Genomic DNA, 27,771 nt, shown 5'->3' with positions numbered 1-27,771 from the left:
GTGACCACTTTGTGACGTCATTTATGTAAGTCGTCATTTTTTTGTGATGTCATGCACTGAATCTAATAGGTCATGTGCTTTACGAGCTATGATGTCATTTGTGATATATTAGTTTGGGACCTCGTGAAATGACATCCGTCGTAATGTGAAGTCACATGGGAAGCTCGTGCTCGACGAGTGATAATAGCGTGTACCAAACATCCTTAAAACGCAAAAGCAAGCATAGACTTTGGAATTTAGATACTTTTTATGGTAGAATAATAGTCGTGAGACGTGTTGTTTGTCATGTGAATTATGTACGTATTCAAGAACAATTATGTATGATTTATGTAGAATATTATAAGATAGTTATTGAACGCAGTGAGCTGATCTGACCACGTGAAAAAGTGTTGAAATCAACAATCGGACCATGTTAAAAAGTGTTGAAATCAACAATGAAATATTTTGTACTTGCGGTGTACTTGCGGTACTTGATGGTGGAAAATATTTCTCAAAATGTGCTATGGAGGTATGTTTTTATGACGTGAAGTGATTCCAGTCCTTTTTTGCGTTCTCAGATCACTTGATAAGTCAGTAAGGATATTGAAAAATCTACTGATTTATGCTACATTATTTTTTGGGGGGTTTTTCGCATGTTTGTATGAAATCGTCGAATTATGGCTCCCTATCCTCATCTCTCTGAACCTTTTTGTTACGTGGTCTTTCTTGAATTCGATCAAAAATTTTCACTCGAAAGCCATGGTTGTACTTGTGCGCTTCTTATGAACACGTTTATATGAAGTCAGTTAAGGTATGATAATTTGGCAGAGGGGGAATTGACGAAAATGCTGGTACAGACTAAGATCACGGTATAGAGAGCATACAGTAGGGCCACTCCATTGAAATTTTTCGTGTCACGCATATCTTATTACGCGTGTGATTACCATATTGGCAGCTAGTAAATTGCTTTTTTTGACCAATAGGATTGACGATCTGGCAAACGGCAGCCAGTAAACTAATTAAATATACAGCAGCCAGTTGCAGAGCGAAGTGGCCCTACTGTATATTCCAATACTGTGTTAAGATTATAAAGAAGGCTTGCTCGGGTCTGCAACGCGTCATCTCGTCCGCCATTATTCCAACGTGCTGGCTAGGGTTTTTCACTTGTTTCCAACCACTAAAATGACCCGAAGTCATTTCTGAGTGACGATTCGAGAATTTTAGACTTAAGAAATGACTTCAGCTCGTTTTAGTGGTTGGGAACGAGTAACAGACACTTATCAACTAGCTAGAAAAATGGCGGTTGATATGCGCAGCACCCTTTAGTGTCTTTAAAATTCTTCGACGTTGCACGAAAAAACTTTGGGCCGTGTGGGAGGAGAGAGTACAGGAGACGTATTTCAAAACGTATAGCTACTGTTCGTCAACCCCCACCACACCCCTCGTGGAACGGAGTCACCCGTTATTGTGTTATGGTGATTTCCGGATCACGTGTTAGATTTTGATCCGTATTAAGTATATATTAGTTGTATTATTGCAATGTAATAACACGTACACATTGTACTATGCGAAAACGTTACCGCGAAAAATACTTTGCAAATATCCATGAAGCCCGATTGAGGGAAGACGTGTCGTAATAAATACACCTTTAGCATTCTACGAGCTTTCAATCACGGGTTTTCGAACTTTCTACGAGCTTTTAATCCCCGGACCACAGAGCCCTGTATTTATAAGAGTTGGGACACGTACAGTTCTCTGCATTTCCCATTATGATCATTATGATCGGGTAAATATGGTCACGTGGGCATTCAGCCGCCATTTTTGTTCCAAAAGCGCAAACTATAACCATTTTCTATAGGAGATTGATGAAAAAATGTTTGCAATGATTTTATGTCACGTTATAATAGTGCCAATCAAAGCGATGAAGAATAGAAACATACGCGCTCCCTTGTGGCAAAAACAGTATTAAAGGCGTATAAATTACATCCACTGAATTAAATATTTTTTTTATCATTATGACATCTATAAACAACTAAATTCCTAGGATAGTGATCGCTGTCTATTTATGAATAAAAAAACACAACTGGAAAATTGTCTTACCACCATTTAATGCTCCATATTTGCTGGCTTTTGGAAAAAATGGCGGAGGCTAGGCAATCTTATTTCCGGTGTCCCGCCTCTCCTAAACAGGGCTCTGCCGGACCATACTTTGTGATACTTTGTGCATTGGTCTGCGAAGGCCATTGCTCTGTTTTTGAAAGCTTGTATGAATAAAAATGTCTGCAAAAAAATTCCTCCAATTATATGTAAGAAACGTTCATTGCTAGCAAATAAATCTAATAAAGTAAATGGTTCGAACCCTGGAGTATCTTAACGTGTTAGTAGATGTAGATCGTCCAAATTAGCATGCAGAGTCCCGAGAGGAACTGTCATGGTATTGATTTTGACAGTTTCCACAAACTTACACTTAACTCTTGAAGGTTGTTTGCTAAGGTTGGCGAAACGTCAGTCAACATCAACACCAAGATTCCTTCTCGTGACTCCCAACCATTCTGGACGATCTACATCTACGAACATGTAAAAAAAGAAATCTGTGATTTATCAGATATCTTACTAGCTACAAAATTAACGCTTTGCCTTAATTTTGGAAAATTGGTTCAAAAGCTCGAGTCGATCTTCGCCGATCTCATAGTGTAGCTTTGATCCTGACTTGGCTTTTTCTTATGGAGGATGAACGAAAGTCCTGTACAATCCAGTTGTCGATCGTGAGACATTCTTTGGATTTTAGAATTTTCTTTAGATTTTAAACATCCTTTAGCTTCTTCAAAAGACGACGGGAAATCTTACGTGTAGAGTAATTCGTTTATAATTGTGAAGCTCACGTGGGAGTCGATTTTAACGTCGAACAATTATTGCGCCCACCATCCTCGTGGTGGCTTAGAGGAAACCGCGTGGGTCCCACGGTCTTCGGTGGAAACCGATGGAAGCTATAAAAAGTATTGGATGGCAGATTGAACCATTTAACTCTCGCCCTGAGTATTCCTGTGCATTGAGTATTTGTTCCTGTTGCATTGCCGAAAAACTCGAGCTTCACAACCGATGGAATTTTCTTTCACGTAGCCAGACCAACCACCTTTGGGTAAAAAAATTTTGAGCTGTTAACAGTTAATTAATCATTCGTCGTTTCCTTTTCGCCATGGCAACTTTTGATGCTCGATGAGACATCGCCTAATTTTTTGTAATTTTTCATTTTTTTTTATGTGAGCACTTCCCCCAAGAGTTCTTACGAAGAAAGCATGCCTGTAGGCTGTACGAATTCCACGGAACACAAGAGAATGGCAAGAACTAGGTATGTGGGATGCGGACGTTTCTATGCCACGTTCGAAGTGAGTGTGTTCTCTCTTCTCGAATAATTAACGTTTGGCAACGGCATCGATTATATTGATTCCACGGATAGCTTTGTAATCGCGATTCGGTCGTTTTGGTAATCGTCTTGCATGAAAGGGTTCTCAAGGGTCATTTTGTCATGTTTGATAATTTCCTTGTGAATATTGGTGTCATGGGCCGTTCGCTGTTATCACACGAATCCTTTTCGCTCGAGGACTGAAATTTAGAATTTACGTATATACGTTCAATTGTGTGTGTCTTGTCTTCGTAAGATAATAGTCGTCTGCTTTGAAACGGAGGTGGTAGCAATTAAATTTGCATTAACGTCGACGACTGAAAATCATTATAAGGTATGTTAAATTACGAAATAATTACAAAATGCTCCACTGCCGCTTCGATTCGCCGTCGTATCTAAGCCTTGTTATGTCACGTTTTTCAGACAGTTCTGTCTCGAAGCATCCGAGTTTCGTATCGTAGAAAAGTCCCAGACACTCGTCTCCTATTGCGTTCGTGTTCACCTGGTTTCTTCGTCAAACTGATTTCTTATTGTCAGCGGCCGTTATTTTGCCTGCAATCAAATTGTGGGTGAAGAAATATCGATATTGTTGACGACATCAAATGATACAAGATAAAGGTAAGCACTTTACAGGCACAATCGGTTAAATAATTTAAGTAGGGCGTCGATAAATAATAAGTGAAGTCGCTTCTACCATTACTCGTGTATCGGATTCCTGTAAATCCGCTAATGCTGACCCGTGATCCGCAATTCACAGTAGATCCAGACGTATTAGAGGGAGGATGGGATTTGGATAGGATATGTACTTCGCGTCTCGCTCGCGGCAAACATCCGCGTCCTTGAAGCAAAAATTAGACTTTCAAAGTAGATTGCGAGGAGTTTTTCCCACGGGTATTTGTAAAATGTGAAAGGGACAAGATCACTGGTCATCGCTGATCTTTTTGTACATAAACAGTCGAACCCGTTTGCCCTCATGACCCCCGGAGACTTGTCCCATGACTGTTCAAGACAGGTTAACCGTTTAAAACCCGGTCATGTGGAGATTATCGCCACATTTATGATTAAACATCTAATGGAACAAAATTTGAACAGCAAGCATTTTAACACATATACAAAAAAAAACAATCATAAACTTAGTAAAACTTTTTCTCACCCGAATCTAGCTTGAATTTCCAAAGTCAGAGCTTTAACTTCCAAAAATCGCCATGAATTTTGTTTGTCTTCCACACTTGGACCGGCTGAATTTCACTTTTTAAATTGGTTGTCATGGCAATTTCACTTACAATGTATTTTTCAGTTTGTGGTCGGTCGTTTTCGTATTTACATATCCTTCATTGTCATTTATTCTCTTCGATGCAAATTTTCTTTATGTCAGCGATTAAAACTTCAATAAAGACCAAAGTTTAGAAAAAACACAGGCAACCTTGCAGCGTAAGTAACGAAAATATACACGATTCATTTATTCGCTCGCTTGCATAACACAAAAATTTCAATAGTTCCAGAAAAAGCATGCAAATTAATTTTGCGAAGAAAACGATTACCACCATCTAAGTTGAAAGTTATGAAAGTTCACAATTGAAACGCCAGACACAGTACTGCTGAGAGCAGAGCGTTTTAACTCCCCGTGGATCAGCCAAATCATTGAAGAAGCACCTGCTGTGCTCTTCCAAACAAAATCACTTTCTAAAAATTCTTTTTACGCCGACACGGTCACCAAGATAGACCAACATGGCGATCATGTCCATGAGTGACAACGGTCTATAGCTAATACGACGGGTTACAAGCGACACTGAAAATGCAAAAAAAAACGAAATGTTTTTTTGCTATCCTGCATCTTTACTTTAAGTCATCCTACCTGTGAAATCCAGAATGCTCGCCATGTTGAATTTTAAAAACTTTTTCGGAAGCATGGCCGCCGACGCGAAAGTTTTTGTTGTTTGTTTAAGGAGCCAACGATTTGAAAAATTCCATTCTCGATGATTAGTTAAGCATCGTTCTCATTCACAAAGCGAGTGTCGAAAACATTTCGAAGATCGTTTCGGATACTTTTCCTCTCGTGTAATTTGTATATGTTGGCCTTTTCGTGTGGACCTTCCCAACGACCATTTTCTAGACATTTCCATGACAATGCACTCCATCCGCTAATCACTACTTTTTGTATTGTGCTTCACTTTCGATTTAAAGACTCTGCGTTTTTGTGGGTGTTTATTGTTCAGCAATATAATTTTCGAGAGAGTACGGATCTTTCATATGCGGTGCTCGAATGCTCTGTTTGTCGAAATATTCTGGTGGAATTCTCCGGTTGGTATCATGCGTGGGATTCCGAAAACTTAATTACGTCTTAAGCACAAAACCGGACAAAAATGTTATGCAGATTGCTTCCTACATTGATCCTTCATTGATACATTTTTCACACGATGGTAAATAGATCCTAATCCTAAATGTTAGCGATCATTTCTATCTATCTTTGGACTTGCATTCGCTGTCGAATGTTCTAACAAGTGCAGTGTGCTCGTCGAGTTCATTTTGCCATGCGTTTCGATACGGCGTCAAGATTTGTCTTTCGGTAAAATCGCTTGTGTTTCATTATGTTATAACTGTAAGATATTTACATAATATTGCTGAATGCATTTTGCGTTAATTGTTTTAAACAAAGATCATTGTCAACGACTCCAACAAATTCACTCGACAAATCGCTATGATCGTGCGCGTTCGCTCTTCGCACTCACTCGAAGGATTGAATTGATTCAATTATTGCTGCAAATTAAGGTATTGATGATTTTTCTGTTTACATACAGCTACACCGTTCACTGACGCGTTTTTTTCCGATAAAGTCAACTCTCATTTCGGCAGTTCTAAAGGATCCACTGAATCAGAAAATATGAAACGTCAGTTTTAACACGCAGCCCGAAACTTCTCTTTCTCGCTATTTCTTTTAGCACTTATTACTATTGTTAGAATCTTGTGTAATGACGCTGATTGTGTGGGATTCAATAGCAAAATACGTCATGCTCAAACATGTTTGATTCCCATGAACTTTGAGCGTTAATATCGACATCCCCGAGCGAAGATGTGACTAGTCTCTGGGCTTCCGCGTTTCTTAAATCATATATACCATAATCTTCACAAAGTATAACATAGATCTATGGGCTAGTTGTTTATATGCCAGGGTTAACCCCTGGAAGTCCTTCTTTTGAAATATATTTCATGATTGACAACTGATTGACGGCCAAAGTGACTCAGCGCAAAAGCCTTGGTAACGGCAGTTTGAATTGCCCTGTCGAACCAATCAGACTTTCACAGACGTCTTTAGAACCAATGAGGCTAGGATTTTGTAACCGTTCATAAGTAGTATTACTTCGCAATATATTACGTTTTGACTGCCGTGCCATTTTGCATTTCATTTTATACCGACCTCTGATTGGTTTTCGCCAGACACAGCTGTGGTTCCACAATTTTTCCTTGTTTACTTTAGTGCGAGTGAAAGCTAGTCTGCATTTAAACAAGATCTTAGAGGCAACTGCAATCAATGGACGCGAAAATTCTGCAAGAGAAACCGGAGTAGACTGAATATGGAAGTTCAACTTAAATCACACGGGTATGTTATACATGCACTCTCCTGTTTTAGTCAGGCAACATTTTAACCAAGACGACGATGAATTTCCTATACGCACGGAACAACTTGACAAGGAAACTACTTCGGTTTTGCAAGCTTTGGTTTCGTCGTTATGGCTATCTGTGTGTTGTGTTCCTCGTGCATCTCTCGACTACCCGTCTCCTTTCAAAATTTTATATATTTGTAAACATAGCATTTTGAAAGCAATTTAAATCATGCATATTTCAAACCCGTTTGTGCGATTGCACATCTAAACTTCTTGGCGACGTCGTGCTCGGAAAAAAAAACACGAAATTCAGCTTGCAAAACTCTGTTCTATATATTTTTCCTGTACATGTCGTGTATTCATATATATTTATATTTCGAGCGATAGCGAATGTATTTTCCATACGCGTACAAAAATACACCTGTACGCCTGAGAAATGCTTTCAAAATATCCGTATTCTTATGCAAATGAACGCGAATATATGATTTTGCACACGAAGCTACACGTATGGGTAACTGACGATTTTGCAACGGGTTTTTTTCCCTAGGTTCACGAAAGTTCTGCTCTGTCGCAAGCGATGCAATTACTGCGGAAAGGCGATTCGTCTGTTCGGACTTCGCTGTCGATTTTGTCGGTGAGTTGTCGTGCGTGTGTTTTTGTCGTTTTCGACGTATTTTGCTGATGATCCGATAACCCGATACTCGTCTCCGACGAAGACATTTAATCGTAGCATTCCGTAGTGAATGACTCAACGATGCGTTGTTGCATAATCATGCGAACGTAACCCGTGTTATGGCGGCGAGAAAGCAAGTCGTTACGCCTTGTATTACATGGAATCAGTAATTAATATCGCAGCACCGTGGCTAGTGTATAAGTAAGATTAACGATTGGGAATTTTATCTAATTGTAATCGGACTTGAAAGACTTTAATGGAACGGTTTTCGTGCAAACTACACAAAATCATACGTGCAACTTTGCCCCGCATCACTTTCTCTTAGGACCCCAGAGATATCCCAGAGGCCAACGCGTTCGATTGCCTTGCAATGCAAACACCAGCAGATACATTAATCATTGCCACAGACAGCTTGAATCGCGCGTGACAGGATCTAGACGTAGACCCCTGCTTGTCTAGGGCTGTGTTCACAAAAGCTTGTGCTATCGATCATACTGACTTATAAAAAATTATGATAAAGTATCGTATCTCTTGCTATAAATAGTCTATTATCACATCCTTTTTATTCCCTGCCACGCGAAAGTGAAATTATTGATTAACTGCCTTTAGTTCCGCCGTAGTTTCTCCATACGGTCCAATCTACTCTCCGGGCGCACCGTACATGCGATTGGCTGGAATGAAATGAACTTTCTCTTAAAAATTATGTCACTCATTCGATCGAAATCGCAAAGAAGACATTTCAATCTTCTTTTATTTGCAATCACATAGAACATAAAGCGGTTTGCAATGGTTTATTGGAGAGTGTATCCTAAAACTTTCAAGCTGCATGACAAATTCCCGGGTATTGTCTTGGATAGTCGATTCGACGTTAGAACTAGAAGATTGAAACTCTGTTTTACGCTTAATGCATCAAAAATGCAGTCGATGTGAGAACTATATGCGGTTTATAATTAGAGAAATTGATGTGATTTCAATTTGATACTTATATCAAAAGCCAGTTGATAACCTCTGGCTCTTCACCGACTAAGCCCCACCCTTTCCTTGCTGTCCATCCCCTCTAGACATTCCTTGCAAGGGAAATTCGCAAAAAAGTCAAACAACGATGAGAATATCTTCATGTCGTGCGTTTTTGTGGTGTGGTTTAGGAAATCAAACACTTTTCTTTATTTTCAGCCAGAAGTATCATAAACATTGTTCAACATTAGCACCTCAACAATGCTATCCCTGCGGCAAAAATGGTAAGAGATTTGGCCATTACATCGAAATTTAATCAATTTGCTCAGTTTTTCTTTTCTTTTTTTTTTCAAGGAAAATCGAAGACGTTCTTGAAAAGACCTTTAGTTTCCAATCACAAAGAGAATAAAGCCAATGAATATGTTCTTTGTCCCAGTACATACGTCACGCGCCATGATGCTCGTGAGCATCACGTGAACGGCATAAATCGTTTAGATAGCTACAGAGATAACGTAATTACGTCTCCAGTCAAATTGAGAAAATACTCGCCTAACACGGGAACATTAGTGTCCGTAGGGGATGTTTACCGATCACATGATCGGCTGAGTCAAAACTCGACCATCACCAGTCCCACGCATTTTTATTACTCTTCCATGTTGACACCAAGTCTGAATCCAAAATCGGCCGTTTCATCCGGGTATTCCTCTGTGAACCATTCTTGCGCCTCCTCCGCCGGAAGTGGATCGCAGAGAAGTCGGTCAACGACTCCGGAAGAATTCGAAGCTTCGAGGGACGAGTTCACAATTGAAGAGAATACGAGCAAATTTGATGAAGCGGAAGAACTTCTTGTTTGCGGCGGAGAAATCGAATCACCCCTTACAGGTTCATAAATTTATGAAAATACACAAGTTTCTATGTTGTTATTGATTGCATGCTCTTTGTTGCACTTCCATTGGTTCTTTAGGCAGCCCATTGTTTCATCTGGAAAGCGATGAAGATTTGTCAGGTTGTTGGGATCAACAAGAGAGATCAGATAGGTAAGATAACTGGAGTGTGCAAAACGACGAAACAGTTTTTTTTCTATCTGAAGAGATGGTGTAAACTGATCCTATTTACATTTTAGCTTGGACACGAGATCGGGATTAAAGGCAAGCTTTTTAATTATTTTCTCATTAATCTCTGTTCTTACTGCAGTATTAGCACTCATTGATCTTGGCTCTTACTACAGTAATAACACTCTCTGAACTCAGTTCTTACTACAGTAATAGCACTTATTGAACTCTTTCCTTACACCAAGATTTGTGACGTGTTTTTTATATTTGTTTAGAAGTCGCTGAAAGAGTTAGAAATACCATATTGTGATTTGCAAATTCATTCTAAGATCGGTGTTGGACCAAATGGACCTGTCTATAGGTATGTGACTATTTGTAATCAGTAGAATATCGCCAATGTGTTGACGCAACGACTAAATTTTCAGTACGCACGACTTGGCGCGTTTGAATAGCAACATTTGAGTTGAAAGTTTTTATTCGCCCTCGTGCGTAAAAATTGGAGAGCACGTGACATGATCACGAGCACTTGACATGACGTTGACATTCTTTTCAGAGGACGTTGGCATGGTGACGTAATGATCCACACGCGTAGAACCTCGCAACCTGAGGAGGTGGAGAAATTTCGTAAGGAGGTAGCGTTGAAAGTGTATTATTCTAACCAGTGACGTACCGACCCGCAAGTTTAGTCGTGCTTTGTAAATTGCGGATCGATTGTTTTAACCGTGAAGCGAACGCCGAAACGTTTGCATAGCACAAGCAAACTTCTGGACTGGGTACGTCACTTCTAACGCAATCGTATCGAAAGAAACTGTTTGAAAAATTGACTTATTAACGTGACTCCACTTTGGCCGCAAATGCGTACCATAACTTTGGTCCTGCTCTTGCTTGGCAAAGAAATAGATTTCTAAAGAAATGAATGACTACGTGTTTGTAGATGTAGATCATGCAGGTTAGTATAGCACCGAGAAGCACTGTTGGTGTTGATGTTTATTGTGATAACCTTAGCGGTAGCCATCTTCAGAGTCATGAGTAATAAGCATTTTAACTGATTTTGAAGATGACACTAACGCTAAGGTTGTTGTAACGTCAGTCAACATGATTATACTAACCTTGACAATCTACAATCACGTGATGTTACTCTCGGGCTCAAACCACTCACTTGGAATAATGATTTTGCTCTTACATGTTCTTAGCAAGACGACATTTCCAAGAAATTATAATGATGCTAACAGAGGTGTATTTCGGAAATTTTAACGACTGCACCTCTCTGATATAAATTACGACTACTATGGACACTCTGTCGTGTGGGTCCACCAAACTTGACGTAGAGACTTGACAAAGGGGCTCAGCTCCCATGAGCTCCCATGCCTACAATACACCCCGGTATGGGAATGTGTTGAAATTAACGTAGCAGGACAGAAATTTGCTATCTGACCACTGCCCGGGTTTGCACACTGCACACAGCAAGTTTTGACATTAACAGTACCTTCGTTCATAAATTACTTGCTTTTGTTTCATGAACCATGTGTTTACATATTTCCGCTTTCTTTTGTATCATTCAGGTGTTTTTGTTAAGTATGATAAGACACGAGAATGTCATGTTGTTTATGGGTGCCTGTCTTGATCCGCCAAATCTTGCCGTTGTTGTGAGGTACGTTATTGTATTGTATTGTAGGGCGAAGGAACTGATGTGATTGTATCTTAAAAAGTTTTCGTGCCATTTTTAGCTTGCGTAAATGCCTCTCGATCCACCATCATCTTCACTGTCAAGATTCGCGTTGGTCGATAGCGATGCGACTGAATATCATGCGTCAAATTGCTCAGGTTTGAAATATCAACGATTTCATTGGGTCAATATGGATTACATATATCGTCCTTGCATGCTCAACCACGCTACTTGTCAAATTAAATGCTTGCTCTACATGTGTCATGATCGAAGTAGTCGCTGGCATGTAAATATGTCATACACTAAGTAGTCTTTGCCAGGTAAATGTGTCGTGTACTAAGTAGTCTTTAACATGTAAAAGTGTCGTAAACTATGTAGTCTTTACTATGTAAATGTGTCGTAAACTAAGTAGTTTTTACCATGTAAATGTTTCGTAAACTAAGTAGTTTTTACCATGTACATGTGTCGTGTACTAAGTAGTCTTTAACATGTAAATGTGTCGTAAACTAGGTAGTCTTTACCATGTAAAAGTGTCGTAAACTAAGTAGTCTTTACCATGTAAATGTTTCGTGAACTAAGTAGTTTTTAACATTTAAATTGTCGTAAACTAAATAGTCTTTACCATGTAAATGTGTCGTAAACTAAGGATTGTTTATTATGTGAATGTTTCGTAAACTAAGTAGTCTTTAACATTTACATGTGTCGTGAAGTAAGTAGTCTTTAACATGTGAATGTTTCGTAAACTAAGTGTTCTTTAACATGTAAAAGTGTCGTAAACTAAGGAGTTTTTACCATGTAAATTTATCATAAACTAAGTAGTCTTTAACATGTAAATGTGTCTTAAACTAAGTAGTCTTTACCGTGTTCAGGGAATGAGTTATCTTCACGCCAAGTCGATCACCGTTCCGTTTCTTCGAACTATGAACATTTTTCTCGAATCAAAAGTGAAACTATGTATGAACGATTATACTTCCTTGCATCATCAAGTAAAGAGGTATGGGAAGAATTCTTGTGACTTTATCATTCCTTGCATTGTATGTAAATTTTCTCTCTTTTTGTCAATTAGGAAGGGTTATGGTAGTGTACCACAAGGTCACCTCACTTATCTTGCGCCGGAAGTGATATCAAAAGTTCACATTGATGTTTTGTCAGGGCGGATTGTCGATAGCACTGTGAGAACTAGGAAAATGGACGTGCATGCTTTCGGGTAAGTGTATCCATTGCTTTGTTCTTATAGTTTATATCATCCTTACTATGACATGCATGACGAGATGAAGTACATATATTTCTTATGTACCATCGTCACTACGACATAAGAATAAAGAGATCAAGTACTTTGATTTCTTATGTACCATCGTCACTATGACATAAGAATAAAGAGATCAAGTACATTGATTTCTTGTGTACCATCCTCACTATGACATAAGAATAAAGAGATCAAGTACATTGATTTCTTATGTACCATCCTCACTATGACATAAGAATAAAGAGATCAAGTACATAGATTTCTTATGTACCATCCTCAATATGACATAAGAATAAAGAGATCAAGTACATGGATTTCTTATGTACCATCATCACTATGACATAAGAATAAGAGATCAAGTACATTGATTTCTTGTGTAGCATCCTCACTATGACATAAGAATAAAGAGATCGAGTAGATTGATTTTTTATATGTAATTTCCATTAAAAAAATCAAATGATTCTTCATTACAGGACAGTTATGTATGAAATCCTAACAGACAAATGGCCCTTCTCCAACTTGAGTCCCGAAACTGTAATCTGGATGATAGGAAAGGGATTGCCTCAATCGCTGTCCAAGGTCAAGGGTCCTGACTGTGTAAAGGTACATCCTTTCTGTCATCAACATTTCAACAAGTACTTGCCCAATGTGTATGGGTTTTCTCTTTGTGTCTTTCACACTACAGCAGATCATACCATAAACTACACCATAAACATTTCAGACTACACCATATAAACATTTGCTCTTTGACTTGATATTTGCTGTTTTCCGTAATGCAGCTCATTGTATCAATGAACGAATCACGAAACCTGGTGTTATACTGACCCTGTTCTTGTCCATTTCTTATTGCAGAACTTGATAAAAAGTTGCTGGTCACATGACCCGAGTCAACGTCCCGAGTTTGTCCACATAATTCAAATTTTAAACCAAAAAAATGTGAGTACGACATTGACCCAATTCCGTCTTTCCATTGCATCAACGTTTTGAAAAGTATCTGTAGTAATGTGTAAAAACACAGTTGATTTTATCTTTGTAAAGATGCAGACTAAATCAAATTCCCTTGTTTATGAAATCAATTTCTTTCGTAAAAGTAATAATCGGAACTTTTCTCTCGTAGATATCCACAAACTGCATCTCACGTCGTCACAGCATTTCTGAACCAAAGAACATGCAGTATACGGGTAAAATCACGGACTATTGTCAGCTGAAAAGAATATAGCAGTCTCTGAGTTGCACGTTCTCAAATTTAGCTTTCGAAATTGTTTACCATATCTTCATGGCAAAGCATTTACATAATATCATTCATAGGTGATTGAAGCTATTGCAGTAAAACATCTTGTTAGTTAATCGTGTTTTAGGGGTTAAATTGCAAGTTTATGTCGTAGAAATTTTTGCAAGATTGTATATATACATTGAATTGAGAATTTAAAGTAGAATTTTTGTAGTTTCAACACCTTTTTCGCTTGCAATTTTAGTTGTTATTGATGTTGTCCGTCGTGTTTCCATTTAATCGATGTAAATTTTTGAGATGTGAAGTGTCGTGAAGTTTGGCAGATATATAGAACAAATATCTTTAAAATTATTGGGAAGGGGGGGAATTTGTAATCGTATTTCGTTATAAATTAAAAACAAAGTTGCCAAGTATCTTTTCTTTTTTTATTTTGTTCTTGGCATGAGATGGTTATGAAAAGAAAATTTTCCCTTTTCAATATTCAAACTTTTATCAAACAGAACTTTTAAAATGAAAAATGGGTTTAAAATTTTTTGCATATCTTTTTCATGCATAATAAAAACCCTAACTACGTTTTTTCTGATATGTTTCTTCAACGTGGCACGTTTTCAGTCGTTGTGAAGAGTTAACGGCATAAAATTCTTTCCGAAAATCTTGAGCTGAAGTTGCCGGAAAACTGATCGATGAAACAAACTTTGCAATCACCATTATGCAGTGCGAAGTCACTGGTAGCGTGATTCGAACGTATCTTCTACGTTTTGAGAACGAAAAGAGGTATTGAAAAACTGTTTAATAAAATCTTCCGTCATTTCAAAAGTACTCTTCAATGAAAGTCACTTAAAGTAGCAATGGTGGGAAAAGCGAACAATAAAGTCTGCAACGTCAGCAATTTGTCATTCAAAATGGCCGCCGTTCAATGTGGACTAAAATCATTCTCCAACATAACAAGGCCATATAATCGGCTTTTTTCCAGTTTAAAGCCATTAACACATAGCTTTAAAGATAAATTCAAGCCCTTAGATTGTTCGAATGTCAATAAATATAGATTTACGTACATTGGAAGCTGCTTATGCCGTTGTAGACTGAAGTTTACTCTAACGCAAGCGGATGATGTAAACACGAGGTAGGTGAAGTGCGAATTATCATGTAGACTTTTTGACGTACTGCTTTCTAAGAAGCTGCTTTATTTTGACCTGTAAATAGGTTTGACAAAACATCAATAAGCGTACTTCCGAGAACGTTTTTCAAAAGCGTTAAGAGGAACAATTCGAGAACAGACTCAAGGTGCGAATACCGAATACATTGAAAAGGTGACATGACAGACTTTTTATATTTTACTACATTCCAAATCCTATACTCATAGCCCATCAAGTGCTGGGTCTTCGGGAGATGATGGAAACGATGAAGATGGGAGGAATGGGGACGATGATGATGTCATCATCGAGGACAAAGTTGAGAGTACCAATGTGAACCCGGAGTATGGTGCCCTTGCACCCGTGATGGTACCAGAGGTGTATCCAAGAGTACCATTGCTATGTGTTCATCGTAATCCTGTTTTTCCAAGATTTGTCAAAATGCTGGAGGTATGTAACACTACAATTTACATGCAACCTGTGAGTGTTGCAATCGGTGTAATGTTGCCTGTATTGAAATAACATTTGTCCCTTTCTGCCACGTTTTGTTGTATCTTTGCCATTAAGATCTCGGACAAGACTATAATGGACTTGATTCGAAGAAAGTGCAAAATGAATCAACCGTATGTTGGAACCTTTCTTAAGAAAGATGATAAGTATGTCATTATGAGAGATTATTCGCTGATTTAAAACACATTTGTGAGCATTTCATTCCTACATTATATGTTTGCAGTGATGAAACTGAGTTTGTACAAAGTTTGGATGAGATTTACAAGATTGGCACGTTTGTTCAAATTACAGAACTCCACGATACTGGAGACAAAATAAGGATGATCATTTTGGGACATAGGCGGTATGTTTAATCTGGATTATGATGATCATTTTGGGACATAGGCAGTATGTTTAATTTGGATTACGATGATATTTGGGGACATGGGCAGTATGTTTAATCTGGATTAGAATAATCATTTGGGGATATAGGAGGTTTAATCTGGATAAGGATGATCATTTTGGGACATAAGTGGTATGTTTATAAGGATAAGTACGGTCATTTTTGACATAGGTAGTACATCTATCATAACAAGGATGATCATTTTGGAATGATGACTGTAGCTATGTTTTTCGTGATGAGAATGATCATTTTTGAGATAAATAAATGCGAGAGAATGCCTGTGTTTACAAGAATACAAAATATCTTCATACGATGTAGATTTGCATTGGTTCTGCTGTCTACTTCGGTGGACTTGCAACTGCAGTGTCTCATTAATGACTAACAAAGTTTTTCGTGATTTCAGCATTGTTATAACTGACATTGTATCCGAAGAAGACGACGTCTCAGACGTTACCGAAGCGAAGAATGAAAATGGTACCATTGAGGGGAACAACCAACCAATAAGTGATCCTTCCACTGCGAAATCAAAAAGTGACGAACGCCAAATCATTCAAATGGTTGAAGTCGAGAACCTACTTCACGCACCTTTCAAACTGACCCAAGAAATCAAAGCAGTTGCGGCCGAAGTCGTTAAAACAATACGCGATATTATTGCCTTGAATCAGCTGTACAAAGAATCGCTGGCGCAGCTTATTGAAGCTGGAAAGAAAGTTGTTGATAATCCAACTCATCTTGCAGATTTTGGTATGATTGTGATTTTTGAACATAACGTTTGTCATTGTAGGTAGTGATGAATGAACAGCAGAGAACAGGAACTGTCTTTACACTACCTAAAATATAAACTAAGATAACGTGTGTCAGTGTAGGTAGTGATGAATGAACAACAGAGAACAAGAACAGTCTTTACACTACCTTAAATATAAACTAAGATAACATGTGTCATTGTAGGTAGTGATGAATGAACAACAGAGAACAAGAACAGTCTTTGCACTACCTAAAATATAAACTAAGATAACGTGTGTCACTGTAGGTAGAGATGAATGAACAACAGCGAAGGGAAATATTTAAAACATCTTCGAAAGACTCTAATAAAGAAATTTGATTCAAAATTATTCCAAAATAGGTGCCGCCTTAACGAGTGCCGATTCAAACTTGCTGCAAGAAATTCTAGAAGAAACCGAAGTACCAGTTAGATTAAGGAAAACGTTGGAATTATTGAAAAAGGAATACGCCATGTGTGTTTTGCAGCAGAAGATCGGAAAAGAGGTAGTGCTAAAATCATTTGAAAGATAATAAAGTGAGTGCAAAGGGCAGTAGCCGATCCAGGGTTAAGTGAAATAAATTACACACGCCAAATGTCATCGGCTATCAATGAATTTCCATGTAATAAAATTTGATCAATAGATGTGCTGAGGTAATTTATTTTGCCTAGAGGTGAGAGGTGGATCACCCCGGGGTCCGTCGGCGAGCAGGGAGGGGAGGAGGGTTTCAGGGATGTATTGCTATCGCTAATTGGGGGGGGGGTTCTTATTCATATATTCGTGATATGCTGAATTAATATCTTTTCAAATGTATTGTTATCTGCGGATTTATAACATGCATATATGAATAAGAGCCCCCCCCCCCTATTAGCGATAGCAATACATTCCTGGAGGGTTTGGTATCGGAGTGTGTATCTTAATTTTCATTAATAAAGTAAATAGTTTGAACCCGTGAGTATCGTTTCATGTTTGTAAATGTAGATCGTCCAGGTTGGTATCGTCCTGAGAAGGACTGTTTTTGTTGTTGTTGACGGACGTTTCGACAACCTTAGCGGTAGTCATCTTCAGAGTCAAATGATATTCATTTTAATTTTCATTCAAGACTTAATTTTCATTTAGTTTTCAATCAAGATACAATGATACTGTTTGTCTATGGAAGTTTGTCTGTATCGCTTCGAATTGCTTTGCTTCATTCCGAAGCGCAGATATATATAATTATGATTTATAGGATCCCAAGCGGAAATTTTGCCTCAAGCTCCACGATTTTCATCGGCGACCCGCGTCGATAGAAATGGCGCGAAAATTGACTGCTTTATTTTTGTAAAAAGGTTGAAGACAGAGTAAACAAGATGCAAAGGAAATATCTCTTGATGGAGCAGTTGAAAGTGATCAAGAGGGAGTTGGGCCTAGAGAAGGATGACAAAGATGCAGTTGCCGAGAAATTCAGAGAACGATTAAAGGATCGAGAGATACCCGAAAACGTGAGAGAGGTCATCGACGAAGAACTCAATAAACTTGGATTCCTCGAGGCCAACGCATCAGAATTCAAGTATGCCGTTGTGTGTTTTTATGTAGTTTCATGTTTTTGAGTTGCTTAGTTGGTGTTTTAAAGTGAGAGTGTTCATGGTTGCTTTAAAACTGCTTGCGTTTTCATCGCCGATTTTAGTTAAGATCTGGGTAAAAAACTTCGGCTTCCAGCAAAAATTTGTCGCTACTTTGTCTAGTAGTATTGTAATCAAGGGACGTGTGCGATATATTTGATAGGGGGTAAAAATTTGTCGCTACTTCGTCTAGTAGTATTGTAATCAAGGGACGTGTGCGATGTATTTGATAGGGCATGTAGATTGTGGCATATATTTATTCAGTCATATTTTTTGTACATGCCATCGTGTTTAATTTTTACTTCTTTTGTTGAGTATATGTCGTTTTGCCTAGGTCTACTATGTCATTGGGTGTAGGCTATCCTATGATGAGCCATATTAGTTGTATAGTGTATGCTATCCTGTAATCAGTCTTAGGTTATCCTGTAGTCAGTCATATTTGTGTAAGCTATTTTATACTAAGTCATATTAGTTGTGTGACGTGTGCTATCCTGTAGTCAGGCATAATAAGCTTTGGATATATTGTAGTCAAACATATTAGGAAGAAGATGTCTTGTTGTCAGTCTTATTTGTATAGGCTATTGTGTTGTAAATCATTCTGGGTGCATGCTATCATATTATCAGTCATTTTTCTATTCACATTTTTTGACAACATTTTCTGTAGCGTATCACGCAACTATCTTGACTGGTTGACCAGCTTACCTTGGGGGATTATGAGCGAAGAAAATTTCGATTTGACGAGAGCGAAGGAGATTTTAAACGAGGATCACTACGGACTTACGGACATCAAAGAAAGAATCTTGGTAAGAGAGTAACATGTTGCAATGCATCTGTTCTCTCATCATCTTTAGATCTTGTTTGTTATTATATTACGTATCATAAAGGTGTAGCTACGTAATATCGTGTTACATGAAGTAGTGCCGTCTTGAGAGTGAGTTTTTTCCAATGGTTTCTGCAGCCGTTACATTGTAAACATAAATATGATCGCTTCGATATCATAAAAAACAAAGAACTGTTCGTATATTACTGATGGAAACTTGATGACAAAATGGTTTCTTACAGTTTTGACGACCAACTAGTAAACTCAAAACAGTGAAACGACGACAACCAAGGCGACAAACGACGACAACCATATTTGTAAGAACGGTATTCTGATTAATGTAGGCACTGAAACAACGTCACAAACGAAGCCTTTTTACGTAATTTGTTCGTCAAGTATTCTGTAATTTGATATACGCGTGTGTTTCAGGAATTCATAGCTGTTAGTCAACTAAACGGTTCGGTGCAAGGCAAGATACTTTGTTTTACCGGTCCGCCAGGTAACGAAATGTTGTCGTCTCTTTCTTTTGTTACGCAGCACTTTCACTTTAGATTGCGTTCAATGGATAAACATTTATTTTTCAAAGGTGTTGGAAAGACGAGCGTGGCCAAATCAATCGCCCGAGCTCTTCAACGTGAGGTAAAGCGTAAGCAATTGACATCACTCGAATAAACAAAGCAATAAGTACACCTCTCCACTCATTTTACTGTGCAATAGACAACCGACCTTCAAAACAGTAAGCATTAGACCATCCTTCCATCGTTCTAAACAATGGAGACTCCCACATAATAATTAGATATGGTAAAACAGAGAGTTTGCTCGTGGTGACAAATTTAAAAATTGCCTATAAAAAAGCAAATACCATGGTGAATAGTCAAATACTAACGTAACAGTTCTTAAAAGAACTGTTTAAGTCAGAACACTAAACCGACAGTTCTAAAAGAATTGTTAGTCTAGTTTTCTGGCTTAAACAGTTCTTTTAAGAACTATTACGTCAGTATTTGACCATTCACATGTGGTATTTACTCTTTTTAAGACAATTTTTAAGTTAGATATGGACGTTTCCCATCACACTAAGCCAGACCATCTCTTAATCATACTCCCTGGACGTAGCTAGCAATGCCGAAGAAAATTGACAAGAAATAATGCGCGCATGGAATGATGGGAAATTTAAGTTTTATGTACGTACTTAGCTGCAATAAAATTTATCCAGGTATTTTGGGTTGGAACGAAGAAAGAAATGCAACTGATGCACATTACATTTATTCGATCAGTACACCAACATGGCAGTTGTTAAGCGAAGTGAAAGCATTCTATTGTATTTGGTTAATATTAAACCTTTCACTACACGATTTTGATAGCCTGTTGTAGTTGATCTTTCAATCAGAGCTTTATACCAGCCTTTCTACTAGATCTTTTCACCAGTCTTATCGCTAAACCTTTCTACTATACCTTCCACTTGACCTTTGTACCACTCCTTTACAATGTTTTTCTACCCTCTCCGCTATTTTAGACGATTTTATTGAACGTTTGTACTCGATAAGCGCGGTGCTTGTCTTAATGAACAAAGTTTAACTGTCTTGCTGTATTGTTTAGTATTATCGGTTCAGCGTTGGTGGTATGACAGATGTTGCTGAAATTAAAGGGCACAGGTTTGTGGCTGGATTAAACTTTTAAAGCGCTTAACTAAATTTCGACTTGTGTCCATTTTCTTCTCATTCAACAAACATATTTTTATGGTCCATTTTGGGTTGGTTGTTCGAACATACTCGAGTTTGCGTGGAAGTCGCGTTTTGTAAAAATCTTTCGCTAAGTAGCATTGTGTGTACAGTATGTGTCATGCGGCTGGATAAAAATTGTCGACGTTGACGTATCGGAAAAAGAAATCGAGACTTTTTTATGAAAAAATTGAGTATAGTTGAAGAGGTTTTGGGCGGTGAAAATTCTTGAATGTTGTTGATTTTTTACTAAAAACATTTCTGCTGCAGCAAACGTTTGTAAGGAACTATTGGTTGGGGAACACAAGGGTGAACATAAAGGAACACAAGGGGAACATTAAGAAGCACAAGGGGAACATTAAGGAACACAAGGGGGAACATTAAGGAACACAAGGGGAACATTAAGGAACACAAGGGGGAACATTAAGGAACACAAAGGGGAACATTAAGGGACATAAGGGGGAACCAAGGAACACAAGGGGGAACATTAAGAAACACAAGGAACACCGTTTGAAAAAAATGACCTGACGTTTTACTAGAAAATCTTCAACAAGGATTTGTTGATTTAGACGGACATATATTGGTGCGATGCCGGGGAAAATAATACAATGCTTGAAGAAAGTAAAGTCCGAAAATCCTCTGATACTTATTGATGAGGTATGTGACTACAGTTGAAAGTTCTATGAAAGATACACTTTTGCACATGTTTTAGTCCTTATATTGTTAGCAACTGAACAACATATATTCATTAATCTAGCGATGCCGAGTCCATCTTTAATTTTTTTAAGATGGATACGGAGCAGGGGAGGTGACGGAAGCACGATGTTAGCAGATGTTGATCGTTCAGGTTGGTTGGGTCCCGTGAGGTAATGTTGGTGTTGATGTTGACTGACGTTTCAGACTCCGAAATTGGCGATTCCTGGGGTTGTCGAAACGTCAGTCAACAATCATGAAACGATACTACCAGGCTGAAATCATTCACTTTAAAATTCAGTGTCTGGCATACAGAGTATATTCTCGTGCTATTCTCCCCACACACACATTTTCAAACTGACTCCACGGTCAATGATGTACTTCTTTTATCACGACCTCATAATGTGCATATGAAGAAAAGCCACAGCAATTGTCATGTTGTTCAGCTACACAGTCCATTATGCGATCGTGTTTAGGACAAAAAAACTTATAAATTTTTCTAATACATCTTGAACGTACGTATCATGTGGCCGTCGATACAGAAATATGTCAGTTATCTCCCTCACCCATGAAACGTTCTTCTGTTCTTTTATTCGGTTCAACTGAGTATTTGAAATTCTTCTTAGATTGATAAAATAGGTCGAGGTGTGCAGGGTGATCCGGCCTCGGCACTCTTGGAGTTATTGGATCCCGAACAGAATTCCGGATTCTTAGATCATTATCTTGATGTGCCCGTTGACCTTTCAAAGGTTTTGGACGAATTCTCTTTTGTATTTATCTTACCGGATGTGCTCATAGCATTCATTCGTTCTTTCATCTTCTATCGACAATACAGGTTTTGTTTATATGCACGGCCAACGTTCTGGAGACAATCCCCGGTCCTCTTCGTGATAGAATGGAGTTAATCCCGGTATCTGGTTATGTCGAGGATGAAAAAAAGTCAATCGCGCAGGTAAAGCGTCATTAGTGTCAGGGCCGGATTAAGATGTGTGGAGGCCCTGGGCAGCGAAAATTTGTAAAGGCCCTTTCCCTTCCTGTAAAGGCCATGGCCTGCCCATTTTTCCAGTCGCAAAATTTAAATACAAATTTCGTGAAGCATCTGATAGAAGTATAAACTTAGAATATAGCGTGTAAAGCCTTTGCATACGATGATGGAATGCTACTTGAGATAGAGTACTTAATGGGATTTGATTCTGGCAGTCTTTGATAAGTTCGTCCAAGTTAATTTCTCTTGGAATATCGTCCCCAATGCTCGTCAAAGATAAATGGCCTAGTTTACCGTGATTCATTGTCATACGTAGTCTGTTCTTCATCAACTGAAATTGACCTAACGAGTTAACAAAATGTTTTTCCTTGTTGTGCAAAGCTACAATGTTTAAGTTTCTTTTAAATAATGTGGAGGCCCTTGTTTGTGGAGGCCCCTGGGCAGCTGCCTTGTCTCGTCCTTTGGTTAATCCGGCCCTGACTAGTATATGAACATTACTAAATGTAGACCGTTTCGTGACGTCTTTAGTTTTTTGAAATATCCTAACTGAGGTCTCGTGCTGTAAAACGTGCGACATGCAGTTTGCCATTTACGTTATGCGTTCAATTTTTTGTTCAATTTTTCTTTACATAGAGATAATTTCACCTTTCTTAGAAATACTTGATTCCTATGGCTCGTGAAATTTCGGGATTGAAAGATAGGAACATTGAAATAACGGACGATGCTCTGTCCACTTTGATAAAGTCATATTGCCGAGAGAGTGGCGTTAGAAACTTGCAGAAACATATAGAGAAGGTATATAAGATAGTGAATTGTAAATGCTGCCTTTCGTGTCTTCACGTGTCAGCCTCGCACGACACTCGGCTATCGCTTCACTTTGGATAACAGCTTCTCAAGTGCGGCAAAGGTCGTTATGTTTTTTTTTGTCGCCCGCAATCCCATTTTTTTTATTCTCTTATTAAAGTTTCGTTCCATTTTTTTCAAGTATCATAGCGTCCATTTGTAAACACCCCTTCCCTCGATCATCGATATTCCTACCTTCGCGATTCGTTGCTTTTTTCTGAAAGAAATCGTGCTTGTAGAGGAAAGGCTGTCTGTCGTTCACTGCTGTGAAGTTATTTAGAGCGCAGTCACCACTTCGGTATTCGTCATATTTTTTCCCGTTGCTTTACTTTTAAGATCTATCGCAAAGGAGCTTTCAAGATAGTTCACGAGAAAATGTCGGAGGTTTTGGTAGACACTGAAGACTTACATGGCTATGTCGGTAACCCCTTATTCAATACTGAACGCATCTATGATATAACACCACCAGGAGTTGTCATGGGTTTGGCGTGGACGGCTATGGGTGAGATTAATTTGTGGCTTAACGCATTGTTGTTTTTAGTCTAGAAAACATTCAATATCATATGAGTTCAATGTCAGATGATTTTTTATGTCAATAACTACGCTTAGGTAGCGGATTACTGTTGAATTATACTGGTGAGTTTTTGTGTGAGAAACTTCGCTTAGGTAGCGGATTACTGCTGAGTTCAACTGGTGAATTTTTGTGTGAGAAACTACGCTTAGGTAGTGGATTACTGTTGAATTTGACTGGTGAGTTTTTGTGTGAGAAACTACGCTTAGATAGTGGATTACTGTTGAATTTGACTGGTGAATTTTTGTGTGAGGAACTACGCTTAGGTAGCGGATTACTGCTGAATTTGACTGGGGAGTTTTTGTGTGAGAAACTACGCTCAGGTAGCGGATTACTGCTGAATTTGACTGGGGAGTTTTTGTGTGAGAAACTACGCTCAGGTAGCGGACTACTGCTGAATTTGACTGGGGAGTTTTTGTGTGAGAAACTACGCTCAGGTAGCGGATTACTGCTGAATTCGACTGGGGAGTTTTGTGTGAGAAACTACGCTCAGGTAGCGGATTACTGCTGAATTCGACTGGGGAGTTTTGTGTGAGAAACTACGCTTAGGTAGCGGATTACTGCTGAATTCGACTGGTGAATTTTGTGTGAGGAACTACGCTTAGGTAGCGGATTACTGCTGAATTCGACTGTCGATTTTTTGTGTGAGAAACTACACTTAGGTAGCGGATTACTGCTAAATTTGACTGGTGAGTTTTCGTGTGAGAAACTAAGCTTAGGTAGCCGATTACTGTTGAATTCGACTGGTGAGTTTTCGTGTGAGAAACTAAGCTTAGGTAGCCGATTACTGTTGAATTCGAGTGGTGTATGTGAGGAGTTCAACATCAGATCACTACTGACCTAAACTCTGGAGCATGATGTGAACACTGTAACTTCAACGTTAGCTTGCTGACGACTGTAGGAGAATATATGATCACATGTATGATGAGGATGCTTTGATTCGTGTTTAAAAGTCACGGTTAAACATTTTGTTCTTCAGGTGGTTCAACACTTTACATTGAAACTTCTTTGACGGAGGCGATGAATAAGTCGGACGAAGACAAGAATTCTCCATCACTAGATCTTACTGGGCAACTAGGTGATGTCATGAAAGAAAGTGCGAAAATTTCTTACACATTTAGCAAGGTAGACTAAATACACGTTTTGCATTCGTCGGCACTAAGGGCCTCTTTATATAGAGCAGAATTGACTGCTGCCGTGTAAACAGATCGCTTACCCGCAGCTGAGCGCGAGTTAAGCTTTCAGCCGGGCACTCGATTCCATGTAAACAGGCCTTTGAGAAGGGGCCTTTGTGTGCTGGAGTATTTCAGATGTCCCACGCATTATTGTCAGCTACACGGCTAAATTAATGATGATAATAATTGACAAAGTTCTTCAAATTCAAATTAGTCAGTTTCCGTCACACGAGCAAGAAATCGCCCTGCGTCATGGGATCGAGCTTGCGTTTTCAATTTCATTGGAGTCTATTAAATTTATAGTTGCTGATGATGATGTTGATGATGAGAAAAAGACCGTGGTATTTTTTGTGTGTTCTTTAGGGTTTTCTGGCAAAACATTACCCCGGGAACAGGTTTTTCCAAATGGCTTCGATTCACCTCCACGTCCCGGAGGTAGGCAAGATTTTAACGATGATTTGAGCCTTCAAAAAATGCCCTGTTTCTTAACCATCCCATGTTGTTTTAAGTCTTTGTTTTGTGTACTTCTAAGAACTTCTTGAAAACGAATGAGTTTATGTGTTATAAAATAAAACAATCCGAAAAAGGACTTCTTGTTAACTTAAATTCAATTTATTAAACAAGACAATTTTAAAGTGTAATATTTCGGTTTGAATTCAAAATAACTCGAATTTAAGTTTACAAGATGACCTTTTTCGGATTACGTTTTATTTTACATGTCATAAAATTGTCGTCCGGTCCAAGAGTCCAATGTTATTCCTCGTGTAATTACACGAGGAATTACACGAGGAAATTAACAATCCTGCATTTGTGGGAGATTATGTAGCTTTGTTTTTCAAAGGCTGCTGATGAGACATTTAAACGGACCCATCTGCAGCCGGCTGTTCGTTGCATACTGTTAGTTTGAAAATCTCTGAAAAGCAATAAAGTAAATTTACCCTTCAAACAAAACAACTAATACAGTCTTTCCTTCGTCTTATTTGCGAGTCATGGGCTATAAACATGTTTGTGCAACCACCTCTCGCTCACTTTTTGTTGTCACTGCAAAATTATGTGTGATGTTACAAAGGAGCTATCTTTGATGTTATGTTATATATCAACCTATTCATTATGACGTTTACTGACGTTTACTCCTCATTTGACATTGAAGATGACTTCCGCTAAGGTTGTCGAAACGTCAGTCAACAACAACAAAAACAGTCCTTCTCAGGACTATACCAACCTGGACGATCTACATCTATAAACATGTAACAATACTCCCGGGTTCAAACCATTTACTTTAAACACCAAAGAGTTGCATTATTTTGTATTTCAGGGGGCAACTCCAAAAGATGGACCGTCTGCTGGCTGTACCATCATCACAGCGTTGCTCTCTCTTGCCATGGATAGGCCAGTACGACAAAATATCGCCATGACTGGTGAAGTGTCTCTAACAGGAAAGGTATAAACTCTTTGAAATGAATGTCATTAATATTAAGTAAATGCAAAAAATATGACCTTTAATGATCGCGCGTTCTTCCAAGTATGTGGACATGCGTACATCACCCGCCTTCTGGAACAAAATCTATTCAAATTTATGCTCCTGGTATCAGTTGTGAGAATCTCGATATTGCTGTTTTGTCAAAGGAGTAGGACTCTATGATATGTTTTTTGAACTTTGACACATCCCAAATAATATGGCTGCTTGAAAGATTCACGTGTCGTTTTCACTTCTGCATTTAACACGATTGTTTTGTGTTTGTGTGGGAAGGGAGGGGGATGGGCTCTAGTTTGGACAAGAATTCGATGGCTACTTGTTTCTCTATCTGTGGCACCCCTCCTGCACCTTCTCTACCCGTGGCATCCCTCCAGCACCTTCTCTATCCATAGCACCCCTCCGGCACCTTCTCTATCTAGGGCACCCCTCTTGAACCTTCTCTATCGAGGGCACCCCTCTTGAACCTTCTCTATCAATGGCACCCCTCCTGCACCTTCTCTATCTAAGGCTTGGAAGAGTGCATGTTCCCCACTCCGCACCCTTCCCTCAAATCCATTCCAGGCTTTCACAAAACTTATGACTCTATAGGTTCTTCCCGTTGGTGGAATCAAGGAAAAAACTATTGCGGTACGTACTTAGCTTAGGTCATTCCATTCTCAGTTGTTTACGATTTTCAGTCATTCACGCCACCATTTTCAACATGTTCTTCAGGCGAGACGTTCCAACGTCGAATGCATTATGTTACCGGAAGGTAACAGGAAGGATTTCGAAGAGCTTCAAGATTTCATCAAGAATGGACTCGAGGTGCATTTTGTCAATGACTACAGGGACGTATTTCAAATCGCTTTTCCTTAAAATGCACGAGAAATTTCACCCGAGCTCGTAATCTTACTTAGTTAGTTAGGTTTGTGATAATCTGGCTAAGTTCATGTTGGATGAAATAGAACGGGGTGGTTAATGGGATAGTTGGTGGTAATCATGTGAACTTCGGATGAAATACAACGGGAAGTATTGATGGTAATTAGTGTTTGTAGTATGTTTGTGTTGTTATTCATATGAAAATGGCAGCAACATTCTTAGCATGACATCCTGCCACGTCCTCTACACAAATGCCGAAATATGTACGTTTGCCGTTTGAATTTTAGAAGATGATGGTATGAATTAGCAATGACATTTCGCTTGTACAACATGTATCATCAAGATTATATTAATGCGAGGCAATATATATATAAAACAGCAGTGCTTTTTTAGCAAATGTATTGCGATACGATGCAAATTTCTTTTCACTTTTCATGT

General features: G+C 38.7%; 2 protein-coding genes and 1 long non-coding RNA gene across 4 annotated transcripts; 2 read left to right on the top strand and 1 right to left on the bottom strand.

Annotated features, from left to right (window-relative positions):
• Nucleotides 1–1,927: 1,927 nt before the first annotated feature.
• On the bottom strand, nt 1,928–5,694 carry LOC124459481. Its single transcript, XR_006953672.1, has 3 exons — nt 5,238–5,694; nt 4,536–5,171; nt 1,928–3,934 (listed from the first exon to the last, which is right to left on the bottom strand). It is a non-coding gene; the product is annotated as an uncharacterized LOC124459481 (long non-coding RNA).
• Nucleotides 3,814–14,219, top strand: LOC124459479 (kinase suppressor of Ras 1-like). 2 transcript variants are annotated; one of them, XM_047008938.1, is made up of 17 exons: nt 5,821–5,948; nt 6,039–6,151; nt 6,858–6,980; nt 7,532–7,618; nt 8,831–8,895; nt 8,966–9,493; nt 9,576–9,648; nt 9,735–9,759; nt 9,939–10,024; nt 10,217–10,295; nt 11,226–11,314; nt 11,391–11,487; nt 12,199–12,323; nt 12,396–12,536; nt 13,049–13,178; nt 13,428–13,511; nt 13,693–14,219. In XM_047008938.1, exons 3-17 carry the CDS (start codon nt 6,955–6,957, stop codon nt 13,792–13,794), a joined length of 1,737 nt encoding a protein of 578 aa, XP_046864894.1. In that variant the 5' UTR covers nt 5,821–5,948; nt 6,039–6,151; nt 6,858–6,954; the 3' UTR covers nt 13,795–14,219. The 2 variants fall into 2 exon arrangements, with proteins under 2 accessions (XP_046864893.1, XP_046864894.1); XM_047008937.1 differs by lacking the exons at nt 5,821–5,948; nt 6,039–6,151 and adding an exon at nt 3,814–4,000.
• Nucleotides 14,220–14,708: 489 nt separating this feature from the next.
• On the top strand, nt 14,709–27,496 carry LOC124433271 (lon protease homolog, mitochondrial-like). Its single transcript, XM_046983032.1, has 22 exons — nt 14,709–14,929; nt 15,010–15,090; nt 15,170–15,389; nt 15,507–15,595; nt 15,673–15,792; nt 16,235–16,575; nt 16,955–17,097; nt 17,921–18,141; nt 18,858–18,996; nt 19,443–19,512; nt 19,600–19,652; nt 20,610–20,665; nt 21,301–21,388; nt 22,051–22,173; nt 22,260–22,376; nt 23,064–23,204; nt 23,589–23,754; nt 24,803–24,948; nt 25,362–25,433; nt 26,314–26,439; nt 27,064–27,102; nt 27,187–27,496. The coding sequence occupies exons 1-22, from the start codon at nt 14,709–14,711 to the stop codon at nt 27,328–27,330; spliced, it is 2,916 nt and encodes a 971-aa protein (XP_046838988.1). The 3' UTR covers nt 27,331–27,496.
• Nucleotides 27,497–27,771: the final 275 nt, after the last annotated feature.

Source organism: Xenia sp. Carnegie-2017, unplaced genomic scaffold (genome assembly GCF_021976095.1).
Source record: "Xenia sp. Carnegie-2017 unplaced genomic scaffold, XeniaSp_v1 HiC_scaffold_13, whole genome shotgun sequence".
Classification (NCBI taxonomy): domain Eukaryota; kingdom Metazoa; phylum Cnidaria; class Anthozoa; order Malacalcyonacea; family Xeniidae; genus Xenia; species Xenia sp. Carnegie-2017.
This window is presented reverse-complemented; position numbering and strand designations above follow the sequence as displayed.

Excerpts from the sequence above, each read along its gene's own strand:
- LOC124459479 (XM_047008937.1), top strand. The coding sequence starts at position 6,955 with ATGGAAGTTCAACTTAAATCACACGG. Across the intron at positions 10,025-10,216 it reads CCAAATGGACCTGTCTATAG|AGGACGTTGGCATGGTGACG; the intron begins GTATGTGACTAT and ends CATTCTTTTCAG. Across the intron at positions 10,296-11,225 it reads TGGAGAAATTTCGTAAGGAG|GTGTTTTTGTTAAGTATGAT; the intron begins GTAGCGTTGAAA and ends TGTATCATTCAG.
- LOC124433271 (XM_046983032.1), top strand. The coding sequence starts at position 14,709 with ATGGCCGCCGTTCAATGTGGACTAAAATCATTCTCCAACATAACAAGG. Across the intron at positions 18,142-18,857 it reads GCCAACGCATCAGAATTCAA|CGTATCACGCAACTATCTTG; the intron begins GTATGCCGTTGT and ends CATTTTCTGTAG. Across the intron at positions 20,666-21,300 it reads GCTGAAATTAAAGGGCACAG|ACGGACATATATTGGTGCGA; the intron begins GTTTGTGGCTGG and ends TTGTTGATTTAG.